At 35.4% G+C, this 17988-nt stretch overlaps 1 protein-coding gene across 5 annotated transcripts in view; it reads right to left on the reverse strand.

Moving 5' to 3' along the window:
- The window catches only part of tns2a (tensin 2a), a 50217-nt gene that overhangs the window by 13423 nt on the left and 18806 nt on the right, over nt 1–17988 (reverse strand). For all 5 annotated transcript variants that reach the window (XM_042751207.1, XM_042751208.1, XM_042751206.1 and 2 more), the window contains 11 exons: nt 17726–17763; nt 5718–5756; nt 4757–4795; nt 3901–3950; nt 2549–2732; nt 2399–2449; nt 2161–2283; nt 1049–1113; nt 527–610; nt 337–449; nt 48–108 (listed from right to left, as the gene is read on the reverse strand). In XM_042751207.1, the coding sequence (XP_042607141.1) occupies nt 48–108; nt 337–449; nt 527–610; nt 1049–1113; nt 2161–2283; nt 2399–2449; nt 2549–2732; nt 3901–3950; nt 4757–4795; nt 5718–5756; nt 17726–17763 (847 nt within the window). The remainder of the gene's footprint in view (nt 1–47; nt 109–336; nt 450–526; nt 611–1048; nt 1114–2160; nt 2284–2398; nt 2450–2548; nt 2733–3900; nt 3951–4756; nt 4796–5717; nt 5757–17725; nt 17764–17988) is intronic.

A 17988-nucleotide genomic window follows, 5' to 3' on the forward strand; every position in this document is an offset into this window, starting at 1 on the left:
AATTGTGCTTTAAATTATGTAAATGTCTCCAATAGATCCTCACTCACTATATGCCAGAAGTGTAGACAAGCTGCATAGACTGATAGATCTTCAGGAAAGGGAAGAAACCTGTCAAGAGAGTGAGGAAAAAGTGAGATATGAAGGAGGAATTGGCAAACTCCCTGTGGCTCTCTCTCCTCCACTGCAAAAGATTAAAAACAAACTTGAAATGTGTGTGAATGTGAAAGAGGTTTGCTTAATGAATACATATGTTCTCACACAGACACCTCAGTGACCTCATCGAGGGCTTATGCATGAAAGAAGTCAGGGAATGATGTCATGAAAATATTCACTCACCTCCATCTTCCTGGAAGTTGGGGATGGTAGGAATGAGGACCTGATGGAGGAAGAGGGGACTGCTGTTCATTTTGATGGCCCCTGAGAGCAGCCCTCCAAAGTAATAGATATACCTGCAGAGACACCAGTGTAAACAATGCAAAAAAAGTATGTAAAGATGACAAAGATCAATAAATCAAAAGGGATGTACCTGTTCTGAGAGGGTTGGAGTGAGGGTGAGACTTTATCTTCACAAAACTTCCTCATGGCCAGTGTGCTGAGGGCCTGATCTGCCCTGTATGCACAAATGCAGATGAGGACATAAGAAACATCAGAGACAGATGCTTGTTAATTAACCAGAAAGCCCCCCATAATGACTAAAATATTTCTTCAAGTATTTCTGCTGTAATAACGTATGAAAACCCCCTTTTTTTTTTTTTTTTTCATTAACACAAACCGGGATTGGTATATATTACATATTCCAACCACAATACAATTTACATAACAGAAATTTCAGGAACTCTGTGCTCTTCAATAAAAACAAAAGATGAATAAATAAAAAAATAATATGATTGCCATTTACATTTTTTCATGAACTTTTTTTAGCATTTAAATTCAGTTATATTATTTTAATTTTCTTAATTATATTTTAATTCAATCAATCAATAAATGTGTTTAAAGTCATTTATATAAAGTCTGTGTCCCCCTTGGTATGTTGAATGGCTGAACTTACCCTGCTGATATTTTGCTGTAATGCATGTAGGCAGCAATGATAACACCTGTCTTTCCTTTGTTGCCCTGAAAAACAATCAATACTAATTAATACAACTGCTACAGATTTGATTTGCACTTCAAATGAAGAAGACATTCGGACAGTCAGGTTTCAAAAAGCTTAACAATTTGAGTGAAAGCTAGGCATGTAACGATGCGATGCAATATGATTCACGATACTGATTACACAATATGATTTTCTTATGATTTTTTGAACAAAATGAGATTTAAGACAAATTATTATTTCGCAGACAAAAAGCTGCACATTTCTTTGTGAAATTAAAATATGTCAAATAACAAAACTAAATTGAAATTTTAAAACAAATAAATAAAATGTAATAAAATAATAATACAAATGAAAGGGATTTCTCTGAAATCTGAAACTAAGGCTCTGCCTGTGCTCTTTCTATTTAATGGGAGCATTTTAATCACAAACCAAACAAAGATGTTTCATACGTGCAGCATGAGCAGTTTATATGGGATTCATTTAACATCTAAGCCAAATTATTCAACCACTTTTTCTTTTATCATTTTTCAACCGGCTCAGATGCATCATTACATTCCTAGTGAAATCTAATTTAAAAAATGAACATACTTTTCACAATAAACTGTTTTTTTAGCTTGTTTTCAAGCAGCTTCTAGGGTGTTAAGGTTGATTGCTTATATATTTTGGCATGTTCCCCTTTTGCTTGACAGCAAGTTTATGTAAAAGCTTGGTGGAAGAACATCTGACCATCTGATCATTTCTTTGTTTTATAATATAAAATGTTCTAAAACTGTTTATTTCCAGATTTAAACTAGATTTAAATCCCAGATTTTGGGTCCTGCTAAAGATCAAAAACAATTCAATATGTATAAGTGTTTTCTCATTTCTTACTCTTTGCTTTTTCGTTGCTGTTTTAAACATCTTGCATAAAACTAAAAGCTTGTCAAATCAAGACATCCTTTCAGACCTGGCTTCATGTTATCATCTGTGGCAACGCTCCACAGGGTGGTCCTTAAGAGTCACGTCAGCACCTTTTAGTAACCTGTGACCCTGACATGAACTGTCCAAAGACTACAATGACCTCTGACCTTACAGTGCAGAACGACCACATGCTGGGGGTCCGAATTCAGCCAGTTCTCCATGGCTTTGCACATGGCACAGATCTTATCCAGAGGAGGAGCATGCATATCTGGCCAGCCGAAGTCATGAACCTGAGAGAGAGAGAGAGAGACTTTAATCTCAGGTGGTGTAATCAGCTCTTTAAATGTTCAGCCACAAAGCAACAAGCAACATAAACTCAGAAAATCGTACAAAGTCAGCCCCTACCTTCGGGTTTAAACGGGTGATGTCATGCCTCCGCTCAGACAGATTGAATAACTGTGGGAAGAAAATGGACCGGAACAATGAAAATGCCTCTATTACAATGACATAAGTAAACTTCCCTTAGATACAGTAAATACATGCTGAGTCATTTACCAGAAACTTGTCCTGGTGTTTGGACTTGAGCATGGATGCCACCTCCCTGAGGTTAAGGCGGTACCGCTGTTCTTCCAGCAGAGGAGGGAAAAAGACAGAGATGATCCTCTCTGTGATGTATGTGAGGTCGAAATCATATTGCCTCTCCATCACTCTGTCCATCACTCGATCCACGCTGAAGCTCCTGAGAGAGAGTTGGGGTGGGGGGGAGGGTTAGGTATTGTTTAATATGACTCAAAAAGCTAACAGACATAAAATGAAACTTCAGTTTTATAAGTCTTTAAGGTGGTTCTTTACGAATCTTTACTGTCCTCATTTCCTTTCTTTTATATTTTGAATGAATTGTCCATTATCTAATGCTCACTGAAAGTTTATCTTTAAAAAATATCGAAACAAATATATTTTTCTATATTGCACATCACAATGTGGCGATGCCTAAATTCACTTAAATTAGCATTTTGTTTTTAGTGTTCAATTTTCTTTTTTGTCCCCATATAAAATAATACAGAATTTTTATATTTGGCATTTAACATTTATCATTTAAAATTAAACAAATGATTCAATATTAATTAATTTTGTATACTGCACATTATAATGTTGTGATGCCTAAATTTACTTAAAATAGGATTTCAAAAATAGATTTTATAGATACTGTTTATAATTGAATTTTTCCCCATATAAAATAATAATGAATTTTAATATTTAACATTCATCATTTGAAATTGTTATATGCAATATCCAGCAATTACCTTAATAATTTTTTTATACTGCACATTTTAATGTTGGGATGCCTAAATTCACTTAAATTAGCATTAAAAATATATAATTTTGTATGTATGTTTTTTTTTTTTTTTTGTCCCACGTAAAATAATACAGAATTTTAACATTTGATATTTAACATTTAGCATTTATAATTATCACATTGACCAGAATTTCGGTGTTGGTGCATATCTAATAAAAAAAATCAAAGCTCCTCCAAACCTAAACTGCTAAAATCATCATAAAAATCATGTGAAAGTCCAGTAAATGATATTTTATTGGATAGCTAGAGTTTGACTGGACACAGCTGAGCTGTCAGTGGTGTGCAGCTAAACTAACCACGCGCCTTGACACATATTAGCTCTCTGCTTCTCACCGCACTGCGGCCAAAGGGGATTTTTGACTTCTCACATCAAATCCAAAGGGAAAAAACCCTGCTGAGATGAGGTAACTTATCTGAGATAAGTAGAGATTAGATGAGGAAATAAAGTCTCAGAACTCAAGCATGCTCAGCCACTCCTGCAGTGATCGCTGAACTTCATGGTTTGAGATTTGATGCTTTAAAAGCTTTGACTCTTTTCAGACAAACGTACCTCGGGAGAGTGTTTCTCTGTTTGTTGTAGGTCAGAGACTTGGTTGAGCCCTGGAAAAAGACAAAATAAGATTATACCATTGTGTTTGGACACAACAAACTCAGTAAACTTTTGTCTAGTTAACAAGACAGTGCCAACTCTTGGTACAAAAGATTGTCTTTTCGGTTTATTTCAGAAATGTTTGTTCTTAATTTCTGTTCTACTCTTAAGGAGACACATATGTGCGATATATAAACAGATAAATGCCACTGTAAAAACTCAAGCACTGTCTCAGGCCGAAAATGAAGAATAGACCTTATTCTTCAGAGTGAAGTCTAATGGTTCTGATTAAACAGTGGACTTGAGTCAGAACCACTGAAAGATCAAGCCTATTCCTGGATACAGAAAATTAAATACTGATACAATGACTTTTGACGTCACAGCTGAAGACTTCAATTAAATAAAATGTAATCGAATAAAAAAATTAAATTAAATTAAATTAAATTAAATTAAATTAAATTAAATTAAATTAAATTAAATTAAATTAAATTAAATTAAATTAAATTAAATATATTGCAGTGCCATTTTTGTTTTTTGTCTTGATTTATATCCTAATTGATAACTCTTGCAACTACAACTACTTGGTTCAAGATTCTACTGACCTGAACTGAAGAAGCTACTCAGATGAATAGAGAAACACCTGTAATATTGTACTGTATACTGTAAATCTTACTGAAATATTAACTTAAAATCTTAGGGGGTACTTCAAATTTCAATAAATGTTTAGGTCGAAGGGGCTGACCAAAAAATCCTGATCTAAAGAAAGATCCATGTGCCAGTTAGTGTGAGATAATGAAAGAGAGGGAAAAGTTCTTACCAGATGCTGAATGTGTCTAGAGGAGGAAGTTCCCCTTCGCTGCAGCAGATAAGAACACAGATAAAACATCGTAAACAGAGTAACAACACAAAAATGGGTCTTATTATATCACCATTACTTCCAGAAGCATCATGCAGAGTGTAGGTCTTAACTGAGCCAGCAGTGCCTCAAAAACGTACATGACACAACTAACAACCTTAAGAAATACACATTCATTCATGAATGTTAAAGTTCTCTATCTAAACATTTTTGGCCATCATAGGCCATCACTGTGTTCAAAAATGCTGGTCAGTAGGTATTGAGACAGTCTCTAGTTCAGCTAATGATTAGTACATAAATATACTAATGTTCAACAGTTTGGGGTCATTAAGATATGTATTCTTTAAAGTAAAAAGGATGCATTAATTTGATCAAAAGTAACAGTAAGGACATATTGTATATGATGTTACAAGATTTCTATTAAAAATGTATCAGTTTCACAAAAATATTTAGCAGAACAACTGTTTTCAACATCAATAATAATCAATAAATGTTTCTTGTTCAGAAAATCATCATATTAAAATGATTTCTAAAGGATCATGTGACACTGAAGACTGGAGTAATGATGCTGAAAATTCAGCTTTGATCACAGGAATAAATTACATTTTACAATATATTCATATAATTATTTAATTAATTATTTATATTATATATTCATAATTATTTTAAATTGTAACAATATTTCACAATATTACTATTTTTACTGAATTTTTATTTTAAAAAACTCAGCGTTGGTGAGAATAATACACTTTTGATTAAAGCTTTACAGGATTTTCAAACATAAAATATGCCAATAATGTCATTTTTTACCACTTTTTACCACAAGCTAGTGAGTGAATGACAGTGTGAATGAAAAAGCAAGTGAAAAAGTGAAAACACAACAGAAAAAAGGAAGGAAAGAATCAGATAAACAAAGTCTTACCAGTTCGGAGGGCTGCGCCGGGATGCAGGCTGTGTTGATCTGAAACGGAGAAAAGAACCATGACTCAAAATCTGCATCAACTCCACCGTCCAACACAGTCACATTCGCTCAAAACCCTGTCGTTGCTCCCAGCTCCGTCCCGGGACGAGGGGAAAGGAGTGGTGAAGAGGGATCTGTTGGGATGGGGAGAAGGAAATGCTTCCCAAAAGCAACAGATAAACAAACTATCTGCTGATAACACTGAGACTGGAGAAAAAGTGAGATGCAAGGGATGTGGGTGATGGGCAGTAACCGAACACATTAGTATGCACATTCCTCTCGCATGATCTCGTACAAAACAACAAGACACAACAACATCAATTGTGGGACAGTATGTATATGACAGACAACCCTCACCCATCCAAACAGATATGTTTACATGTCTACATGTTTTGTCACACAGGGTAAAGGGGGCGGAGGCGTCATTAGCTTGCTTACAGCAGGCGGGAAAACGTGTGTGTGTGTCTGTGTGTGTGCAATGACATTCATGCTTACGTAACATGAAGCGTCCTCCTCCCCTCCCCACACATCCGATCCCCTGCCCAGTCCTGCCCTGTTTGTTTGGCCACAGGAAAAGGGCTGAGGCACGGAGAAGCGCATAGACGCTACACTAGGCCTTGACCTATGACTGCCTGTGTGTGTGTGTATGTGTGTGTGTGTGTGTGTGTGTGTGTGTGTGTGTGTGTGAGTCTAGGGAGTGAGATAGAGAGTTATTAAAAGACTGTATGTTTTTGTTCAACAAGACAATGAAACATAACTTATGAGGCTCTGGAGGATGGAGGGACTTTGGGTGTTTGGTATTTGTGTCTCCAAATATATGCCAACACTGGGAGTTTTGTGGCTTTTAGCATGTCTGTTAGCACTGAGGTTATCTATATGCTAGCATGGCCCAAAAGTTAACTTTAAGCTAATATGGGGATTTAAATTTGACCAAAAATGGTCCAAAAGTTTATGAACGGAACACCTGGAAGACCAACTACATTCGCTAAAATGTGCAATACACAATATACAGTATATTCAGAGAGCATTATAATTACATAAGCACAGTATTATTCGAATGTACTGTAAAAAGTTGTATAAAATATTGTATTATTATTGTAATGTAATGAGATTATTATTATAATGTATTGTATTAAGTTGTATAATATATAATCAAAAAAAAACCTGTTTTTTTAAATAATGTCAATTATTTACATTACACAATCTAAAAAAACTGTTTTTTATTTTAATATATTTAAAAATGTCAATTATTCCTGTGATGGTAAAAGCTGAATTTTTTTAATAATTACTTATTTCTTTAGTTTCTGATGACAATTGTGCTGCTTAATATGTTTTTGTAAGCTGGATTATTATTTATTTTTTTCAGGATTTGAAAAAGCATCCTCGCTGAATAAAAGTATTAATTTATTTAAAATAAAACCTTACTAACCTCAAAGAAATTATAATTCATTTTCTTTTAATAACCTTTATACAGTGTCATTTTAAAAATTATAAATTAAGACATAGGTGGCTATTACCATGTTACCAGATTTTTACATCACAATATACTTTTTTATGATTAACTGAGGAAAGTTCAAAAGAACAGCATTTATTTGAAACAGAAATCTCTTGTAACTTTTGGTCAGTGCATCCTTGTTGAATAAAAGTATTCATTTATTTAAAATAAAATCGTATAGACCTCAAACTTTTGAACATATGTTAAACTTTGCATTAAACTTGACCCTCCATTTCCAGTTTGATGAATGCATCGGATATATTGATTTCTTTCTTGACTCATTATATAAAAGATTTCACAGAATTGAATTCAAAATGTAAAATAACCAATTTAAGCAGTATCCAGTGCATACTGCGCAGTAATCAGTACACTACCCCAATAGGCTGTTTTTTTTCACATTGATGTTTTGTGTGTTGCTAAGTAGGATCCCCTTATGATATCAAGTTTCCTTTTTTCTTGGCTAAAAAGTTGCCGTTGCAGATGAAGAAAGCGAATGATTATGTCTCAAAACACAATGTGGACAGAACTCAAAGATAATATTTCCCTACACTTGAAAAGAACATCTCTTCCTGCACACAGAGGGCTGCACAACTTGCCTGTAACACTGTAAGGGAAGATAAGCGTTAAGTGAAACACGGTGTAACTATTTTTACCAGGTGTAAAAGATATCACTGCATCTGTGTTAAAGACATCAGCCGCTGAGAGCCAATTACTGACCCTCACACACTCTTGTGCGCTGTCACTATGAGCAGATGTTTCTTCTTCAATGCCCCTCTCGCTCTTTTTTTTTTTTTTCTTTATTCCCTGGGAACATTTTCCTGCTCCCTCTGGTAAATTTCCCCCCGCTTTCATTTCTTTTTCCTCTGCATGTCATTCATTCCATAAACATGTCCTCATTCATCCTGTACATGTTTTCATGCACCACTCATTCACTCTTTCTCTTCCTCTAAAACTGTAGTTTGGTCTTCACTTACAAAAATGTTCCACAGTTTCCTCCAAAATACAGTATCATTCAAAAGTTTGGTCACTGGTAAGTGTTTTTTTTTTTTTTTTTTTTTTTTAAAGAAATCTCTTATGCTCATCAAGGCTGCATTTATTTAATTACAGTAAAAACAGTAATAGTCTCTTATGCTCATCAAGGCTGCATTTAACAGTAAAAACAGTAATATTGTAAAATACTGAAATTTATAATAACTTTGTTAACATTTTTTGAACATATTTTTTACTATATATATTTAATGTACAGTCATTATTCCAGTTTTCAGTGTCACATGTTCCTTCAGAAATCATTCTAATATGCTGATCTGCTGCTCAAGAAACAATTATTATTATTATTATTATCAGTGCAGAAAACAGTTGTGCTGCTTAATAATTTAAGAATAAATTGTTTAATTGTAACATAAGTTACAAAAACAGTCATTTATTTCTGTGAAGGTAAACAGCTGGGAAAGAAATCATGTATATATTAGATCTGTGTATTAATTGACAGCAGCGTAATATACAGTAACGATACCTACTGCAGTTTATGCTGTTAATATGACGCCAACGATAAAATAAAAGCACACAATAAAAATCACTTACTGCTCTGGACTGAATAACGTCTATAGCTTTAATAAGAAGACATTTCTTACTTAACTTTCGTAATGCTGCTTTTAAAAGCTCTAGCGTGAAGATAAACATGGCGGATTGTGTGTGGCTCACTCAGGACGGGTTCTTTGCTAATACAGCAGTGTCCTTCAGCAGTTGTGGGTGGAGCCTGTGAAAAGTGATGTCAGATTGTACAGATTCTGTGAACGGCTTGTTCTGAGACTCTGCTTATGATTTATGGGGATTTAAAAAAAAGGAGCGGACAGATTTTTATCATTATAGGGTGGTTGTGTACACATACTGCCAACACATTTATGTTCAAATAACATGTAAAAGTGAATTTTGCATAATAGGTGCCCTTTTAATTTTCTTAAGGAAATGTGTTATTTGCCTATACAAAACTGTCAGTGGGTCACTAAGGTGTTTTGACTGTTTTTTTTTAGCATGATATAGCTATAGGCAGTGGGTCGGATGTTCTTGGTGGTTCATTACAGACCCCATCAAAAGTGGCCTCCACCCAAGTATAGATATGTGTGCTTATGGGATAGTTTTCAGATGTTTCATTGTCCAGCTGTCTATCTCCTGAGAAAAGTATCACATCTCTTCCAAACAATATTTGAGGTATCACTCATGTCCATAGCACAAAAAGTGCTGGACGAGCTACATGCCAAAGTTTAATACGCAGGATTATGGGTTTGTTCAGTATGAGCAACAACCACTAATAAGTGTAGCGACTATGCTATTTTGGTGGAAACTATGGTTACCATGGTAAATTTTTGTTGCCGCACAAGCCTGAGTGTTTCTGAATCCAAAATACTTCTTGAACTAATCTTTTTCCTCCTTTGTTTCTTCCTGTATGTAACCTTCTTTCTCTCCCTGATTTTCTTTCTCCTTATCCAATCCACACTTTCCGCTTTTCATTCTTCCCTCATTTAACAAAATGCCAATCCGCTCCACCTCCCTCAGACCGGCCGGCCTGCAGCCAGAACAAACTCTGAATCACATCTGGAGGGCCAAATCATAAGCACGACTACTGCAGCAGCCTTTCATCCCTTTTTTTTAATCCATTATTCTTTCTTCCCCAACCCCTGTCCTTATTTCCCTCTCTCCGTCTGTCTCTGAAGTAACAGCAGCCCCTGTTCTGTGCCCCTGTGTTCTGCTGCGAGGCCCGAGGAACATGTTCCCACGTGTAATGGGACGTTAAGGGTGAGAAGCGGTCCACAAGTGAGTACACGTGCCAAATGTAAAACCAGAGCAGTAAGGAAGGTTATTTATGCGACAGGGATGTGTTTTGACTCTACAGTGACTCAACCGAAACACGACTGATGATTCTTTAATGTATTGGTATTGGTCAGTATTTCATTTTAAAAATGGCATCATTTAGCACTCACTTAAATGTAATCATACTAACATATACTAATATGTACTGTCTCCCCCCGCCCAAATTTAATATTCTAAAAGAAAAATTGAAAATATGATACTGTTTCATACTGTTTATGTGATTCATTTTTGGCATTTTCTGCAAATTAGGCAAACAAATAAAAGTAAATGTGTGCATATTTAAAAAGAAATAATAATTATATGCAAATAGTGATTATTTCCATAATAGAATTAGACCTTGCATTTCCTTCACTGTTTAATTCCTTTAAACTGTTAAAAAAAGCCCCCCCCCCAAAAAAAAAAGTTTTTGTTTTGTGTTTTGTTTTTTATTTTTATATATTATTTTTTCATGATACATTTTGGTATTGTAATGCCCAAATAAACTTTGCATTTAAAATGCTTTATTTCAGCTTTAAGCATTTTTATTTCAATTCATTTAGACCAAATATTATGCAAATTGTGACTTTATTTTTCTTAAGAAGTTCCTGGACTGATTTCTCCTGACATGGACTTTGATACTGTCATCTCAGTAGCAGCTGCTTCATCCGCTCTGCACTCGTTTCCTGTTCATAGAGGTGTGAGGCTTTTTTAAGAGTTCCTCGGAGGCAGAGAGGAAATGTTCCTTACTGCTCTGTGTGCATGTACACGTGTGTGTTGGGGTCTGGAGATGTACGTGGAGAAATAAACAAGGCTAGAGAGAGGAAGTGCAGATCAGAGGATGGCTAGAGAAGGATATGTAACAAGCAGTCATACAGTAACCAATGCAGGAATACAAGAAGGGTGGAGATGAACATGAGAGCAGAGGAAATGGAGGAAATAGGGGGAGAGAGACGGAGGGATGTCAGAGCGGTGGAGGAAGCGTGGGAGGAGAGAAAGGCTGGATGGTGGGCTCGGGTGTAAACAGTGTGATTACTGCGATTAGTCCGAAGAGAGTACAGGGGTCTCAGGAGAAGCAGATACTGGCTTTTAATAGAGATGACCAAAAACAGCCTTAAAGAAACAGTTCACCCAAAAATGAAAATTTTGTCATCAATTACTCACCCTCAAGTCGTTCCAAACCTGTATAATTTTCTAACTTATGTTGAACACAAAAGAAGATATATTGAAGACTTTTAAGGAAACCAAACCAAGTTATTGGCCCCCATTGACTTCCATAATAAGGAAAGAAAAACTATGGAAGTCTTTTATGTTCAACATAAGAGGGAAAGTGGAAGGACAGGAGGGCAAGTAAATTATGACAAAATTTTTGGGTGAACTATTCCTTTAATGAATTCTTCAATAGTGAGTGTACATCTCAAGAAACAAGACAATGTCCAGACCATATTTCAAGAAGAAGGTCATATTTCTTTTCCTTAAAGAAAATTAGGACCATTTTTTTCTTTTACTCTATTATTCCCATATATATATATAACTATTCCCATTACTGCAATGCAAACAATTACTGTAATGTGAAAATAGTAATGATACATTTGTTAATTAATCTTGACTGTGAAAAAATGTCAAAATGGGAAAAAACAACAATACTAATCATTATTATTATTATTATTATTATTTTATAAATCACCACTTTATTGTTATAAATTAATAATGATAATAAAACATTATTATTAAATAACAGTATTATAAATTATTTTCCAGATAATTTATTTACAATAATAATACAATTAATTGTATAATAATGTATACTATAAAATAACAACAACAACAACATAATAATAATAATAATAAAATATCTAGAAAATAACAATGATAATTAATAATTAGTATTCATTTATAACAATAAAAGGGTAATTTGTACAATATAAAAATAATAATAATAACAGCAACAACAACAACAATAATAATAATAGAAAATAAAATATCTAGAAATGTAAAAAACATAGTACTTAATAATTATTTTCAGATTTTTTTTTATAATGGTTATTTTATTTATTATTATTATAATACTTACTAAAATTAATATAATATAATTATGCATATGTGAGACAAAATTATCCCTAAAGCAGCATCAGACTCAAACAAAATGTAGCCAGTATGGATGTATACTGACAGCGGGCAGGAATAACTGCATATATAGGAATAATATAGGAATAACTGCTCTTTTGTAGATAATAATACAGAAGCATCTAAATAACTTGTACAAAATAAAAAAGGGGCCACACAATACATATTTGTACAAAAAAAAAAGGTAATACCAAAGTATGTTGCAACCAAACCAGTTAATTAACTATTAGACATTAGCATGAGACAGATGTCAATTCACTGTGAATTAGTGTGTGTTAACATGACCTCAAGCCTCGAGCAGCTGTGAGCATGTTAACACACACACAGCTTTGAGCAGATCCCGCAGGAGAGGCTGGGAAAATCTGCTTTCACACAACGCAATTACATCTTTTTATTTGTATTGATTCCCTACATGGAGATCCATAACTGAGATATTCTCCAAACTCCAGCAGACAACATGTGTACACACAGACCAGAGCAGACACAGATCATCCTCTAATTAACTCACTATCTTTCTCCTTTAGTCTCTCTAACAGGAGCTTCAGTATTATTTCACCCCTTCTATTGTCTTATTCCCCATCTAAGCAAGAGTCACAAATCTCTAGAGTGACGCAACCAATCAAAAAGATAAGATATGAATAAACAGAAGAAAATACATTCCCTCCAAATGGAAACAAATCTAAACAATTAACAGTGCACAATCAGCAGATATCAGCAATGGAAAAATCCCACCTCTGCTAGCATGGCTTCTGTAATTAGACAACGACATGCCGCAGTTGTTCTGATCTTATGTGTTTATACAATCCTTTATGGATGCTATAAATACAAAGACGTAGACATATTGGAGAATGTACTGATGTTATAGACATCTTTCTTCACTTGAAAGTTATGCATACGGATAGTTTCCATATGGTGCCAATTACACTGATGGCAAAATGCAATGGGAAACTCATGGCGGCTTGACCTTTTTTTATTTCCTTCTTTTTTTGGGAGAATAAGAAACTAATTTAATTAGCTCCCTCAGAAATGTGTTCCTGTGGCTCAGTGGTAGAGCATTGCGTTAAGAGTGCAAAAGGTTGTGGGTTCGATTCCCAGGGAACACATGTTAGGTAAAAACTGTTAGCCTGAATGCACTGTAAGTCCCTTTGGATAAAAGTGTCTGGTAAATGTAGAAATAGTACAAATCAATGACAATAAGCTTATCTTTTCATGTCCTATAATAATTCATTCAAAATATACGTATTTAGATAAGCTTCTAGGCTAAATTAATAAATCTTTAGGCAGTGTCGAAATGTACGCAGTTAACAGGTATCTCCTCTCAATTTAAGATTATAGATAGATAGATAGATAGATAGATAGATAGATAGATAGATAGATAGATAGATAGATAGATAGATAGATATTGCAAGTCAGTGGACGACAGAAAAAGTAATGTTTTGCTTAAATGGCATGACAGGGCCCTGGGCTGCATCCGGGGTTGATTCCTTCATGGTTTTATACCCTTTTAGCTCTGTTTTTTTGCATATACCGCTCCTTGTTACCCAACATTAGGAGTCGGATTTAATCCAGACCTCTGAGTCAGAACACCAACCTCTAAATGATGCAAAACGAAACTAGCACGGATTTAGACAAAGCTAAAACACACACAGTTGGATTCATATATAAACACACACACTGGCCTGAGGGAAGCTTGGGAAACTCATGGCATTGATGAGCTCATAAAGAGGGGTGATGAAATCAAAGATTTACTGGAAAAGCCCACCCATTCACTTCCCTCATTTATACCAGTTCATATCCCACTTCAGCCACCAGTACCATGAGAAACAGGATCCCTTTTGCCGAGAAAAGTGGCGGAAATGATTCTTCCTCCATCTGACGGTCTACTTTGCCATCTATTCCTCTCGTTTTTTTCCCCTCTCTGGCCCCTTAAATCTTTTTCCCCCACCGTCTCTCTTTTTCTACACGGACTGAATTTTCCACTCTGGCACATAGATAAGATCCTACCACTCACAGAATGCATGGGGGGGGAAAACAAAAATACAGTCAAGTTTTGACTTTATGTGCTAAGACAGCATGCTAAGTGTCATGGACACTCAAGAGTGAGGGATTTGGAATGCTCTACATACACAGCAGCTTCACTTACCACACTACTAGTGCTCTGGATTGGCATACTCAACTAGCATTCGTCTCAAACAATACAGTTTTAGTTAGCATGTTACTAAGTTAAAGCCGTAATACTCTAATAGACACAAAATCCTTTTTTCTAATATTTGTATCAGTCTTTTCCAGTATTGAATGACAATCATCTCTTCTGCCATTGCAAATTATTCTGAGCCCACTGAAATGCATTATGCAACTTAAATTACAAAATTAAGTCTAAAACTTCATGACATCCTCCACAGTTGTGATCTTAACATGAAACAGCAAATTGTGGCTCTTGAACTGTGATTTGTCATGCCCGGTCAACTTGACTCAGTGACAGCTAAGGTTCATCATAAATGCTACAGCAAGTTAAAGATGAGTCAATCGCTTGTTAGTGGGCTGGAGGTTATTTCCTGTGGTATAAGGTTGGAGATGAGTTTCACACCAGACAGACACACAAACAAAGACAGCGGTACTGACAATAATTCCCTTTCAGCTTTGTTTTCAGGAAATGCATTTCGGGAAAAATGAACTGGGGTATTTCCATGTAAGTGGGTAGAAGTAAAAAACATAAACAGTCACCGTCACTGCAGGCTACACTAGAGGTGGATAAACTATGTTTTTATTGGTTACAGACCAGACAGAGCCAGCTCATTTCTACTGTATGACTCGTGTGAATAGTTCACCCAAGCAATGACGGATATAAATAGAATATATCTTAAATCAAAAGAGCAATGAGTCAGTCCAGATAAACACCATCTGCTGCCAGCTGTTGTCCTGGGAAGTGCTGAGATATTTAGATTGGTTGGTAGATAATTGTTTGTGGGTTTAAACAATGGACCCACTTCAAAAATTTAGCATAAAACAGACAGCTTTAAACAAGATAATTATATATATATATATATGTGTGTGTGTGTGTGTGTGTGTGTGTGTGTGTGTGTGTGTGTGTGTGTGTGTGTGTTAAATCTCTCTTTATTTTATTAAAATTATTGGTATTATTTAACTGTTTTTTCCTTGTATTTTACTCGGATCAGTGCAGGTCATTGTATCACTCATAGATTCATATACTGTAAGTACCAGTCTCCATCATTGTGAATCTTAATTTCTCACAAATTTGTTGACTTGTTGTGATATTGTTCCTATTATATGTTGATATAACATATCCTATTATCCTATTATATGATTTTGGTGGCTTTATTTGAGTATTATTTAAGTGTCATCTCATGGAGTTCTGAACCAAAAAAAAGCATATATATTTTCCATGTAAGTGTCGTTAGAAGATGATTGAGTCATGAAAGAGGTTTTCAAGAAATATTCATGATAAAAACAAAAATTACAAAATTAATAATCAACAAGTTGGTAGGTGGATGACCACCCTGACCAATCCCTATTTTACCCAAGCAACAAACTACAACACTGTTTGTGGAGAAACTGCCATTAACAGGTAAAATATGGCCAGACATCACATCTCAAAATGTCATCACACTGTACTTCACAAGGAACTTTAAAAGGACTTCTACAATTCGAGTAGGAGTTTAATAACTCCCTAATGGCTCCTGAAGTCAAATAACCATTCAAATAGCCATTCGCGTTTTCTATAATCCACATATCTGTATTTCTAACAGAACTGCTAGCTTTCAACATATGGGCATTCCCATTTAATTCACTGTGTGTGTGTGTGGAGGTAATATAATATAATGAGGGTGGTGTTATGAGGAGGTGAATAAAAAACCATTCACATCTAATAATGCAACAGAGCCCAGGGAGGGGACAAAAGCTTAAGAGTACAACGTGAAACAGCTGAATGGTGTTTGAGTGGATTTTCTATATTAAAGAGCAGAGGAGAAGCGCTTATACTGATTTCTGCTGCGCTAAATAAAATAACTGCAGGTTATACTCTGAGATGAAGTACTGTTTAGGGTCAAACACAGTGTGTAATCATTTAAAATGTGAGATTTGTGTTGCAGGAGTGCTCTGTGTTTTTTTTGTGTGTGTTTTTTCTAACATTTTTGTAATAGCACTTTAAGATGGAGCAAGAGTTTGCCGGACACTCCTTGAACCCATGACTTGGACTGATGTCATGGCACTCTGACCAAAGAGGGCTTAAGTGTTCTTGAAATTTGTCTTTGTTGTGTCTTGCAAGGTGCTAAGAGCGGGAAGGATGGTCGATGCTCTAGAGGGCCGATAAGGTTTTCATTTGTTTGTTTTTTTAAAGGTCATGTTCTCTAGAGGATGGCCACTCTCCACTATGGCAAAGCTGATGACTATCACACCCAATCGACTGTACCCATACTGCCGTTGAGTTCTTGCACTAAACATTTAATCTACCAGATATCTGAAGAAAAGTCTGTTTATACATGAATCATGACAAATGATCAGTTAACCATTCATCAATTCATAGATTAAGCAGTGGGACAAATAAATAATAAGATCTGATACAGTAACAGCTCTCACCCAGAACTGTGACAGCCTGCTGTGGGACTCAAACCTACAACATTTCAGTTACCAGGCCAGAATTGCAATTGTACCACACTATTAAAATTAGCTGCATTGATTTTTGCAATCTGCAATGAAAATCAACTAATCAACATTTAAAGCTACAAAAAACATATTTAGATTTCTTTTTTATTATTAAAAATATATATGGCAAGCCAGATTTTTTCAAAAAGTGAATTCTGTCTGGTAAAATGTACATTCTGTACCCTGATTTCACATAGTCACTGAAATGCATTCATGAAATGCACATAATCATTTAACCTAGTCATTATAGAAACTCATGCCTGAAAATGATCCTATTCAGCCAGTGAGCTCAACTCCAAGCATGATACAGCTCTAGATAAACTGCCAGCTCTCTGTCGTAAAGAGCATTTCAGTGGGTTGCGATTTGCTGATTGAATAACCATGTGGCATGTTAAACCACTCACTGTTTTTTTGCACATTGACCAAACTTTTGCCAGTGCCAAGGAGTGACGAACAAAGTTATATAAAACTGGGTATCACAGTAGTTACTCTATACAAGCTCAGCAAATATGAATAAATCAAATAGGTTTACAGCGTTGCTTGGGACTCTAGATCCCAGGGTGCTCCTCTGGAGACGTGCCTGATATGGGTGTGCCAGCACTGGCATCCATTGGTCTTATCAATGAGTCTTTCACTACAGCTGTGTGGTGCGGGGGTGCGGCTGCCAACACTGCCGCCCCAACACAGGGAGGCCTTCAGTACAGGAAACACAGAGAGAGAGCTAGCCTTTAAATACATAAACTCCCATTTTATATGCCCATGTTAATCTGAAGAGGGAGTGAAAGAGACATTGATAAATACATTATGATGACCAGATGAGAAATGGGAGAAATGTTCTTACCTTGACTTCGCATTTCTTATGAGTGGCTGTTTTGCAGACTGTGGGCGGTAAAGAGAGAGAAATGTGTTGGTCAGGGAGGAATACAGGGAATCTTAGGGAACCCCCTAGTGAACTAAAGGATGCAACATAATTTAATAATTTATGGGAGTTTGTATCAGGGATGAATAGTATTAAAATAGCATCGAAAATCTTTCTTCTAAATCTTTTTTCTAATGATTATTTTCCAGATAATATTTTTTTTCACAATTTGATTTTTCTTTAGT

This window comes from Cyprinus carpio, chromosome B23 (assembly GCF_018340385.1).
Source record: "Cyprinus carpio isolate SPL01 chromosome B23, ASM1834038v1, whole genome shotgun sequence".
NCBI classification, from domain to species: Eukaryota; Metazoa; Chordata; class Actinopteri; order Cypriniformes; family Cyprinidae; genus Cyprinus; species Cyprinus carpio.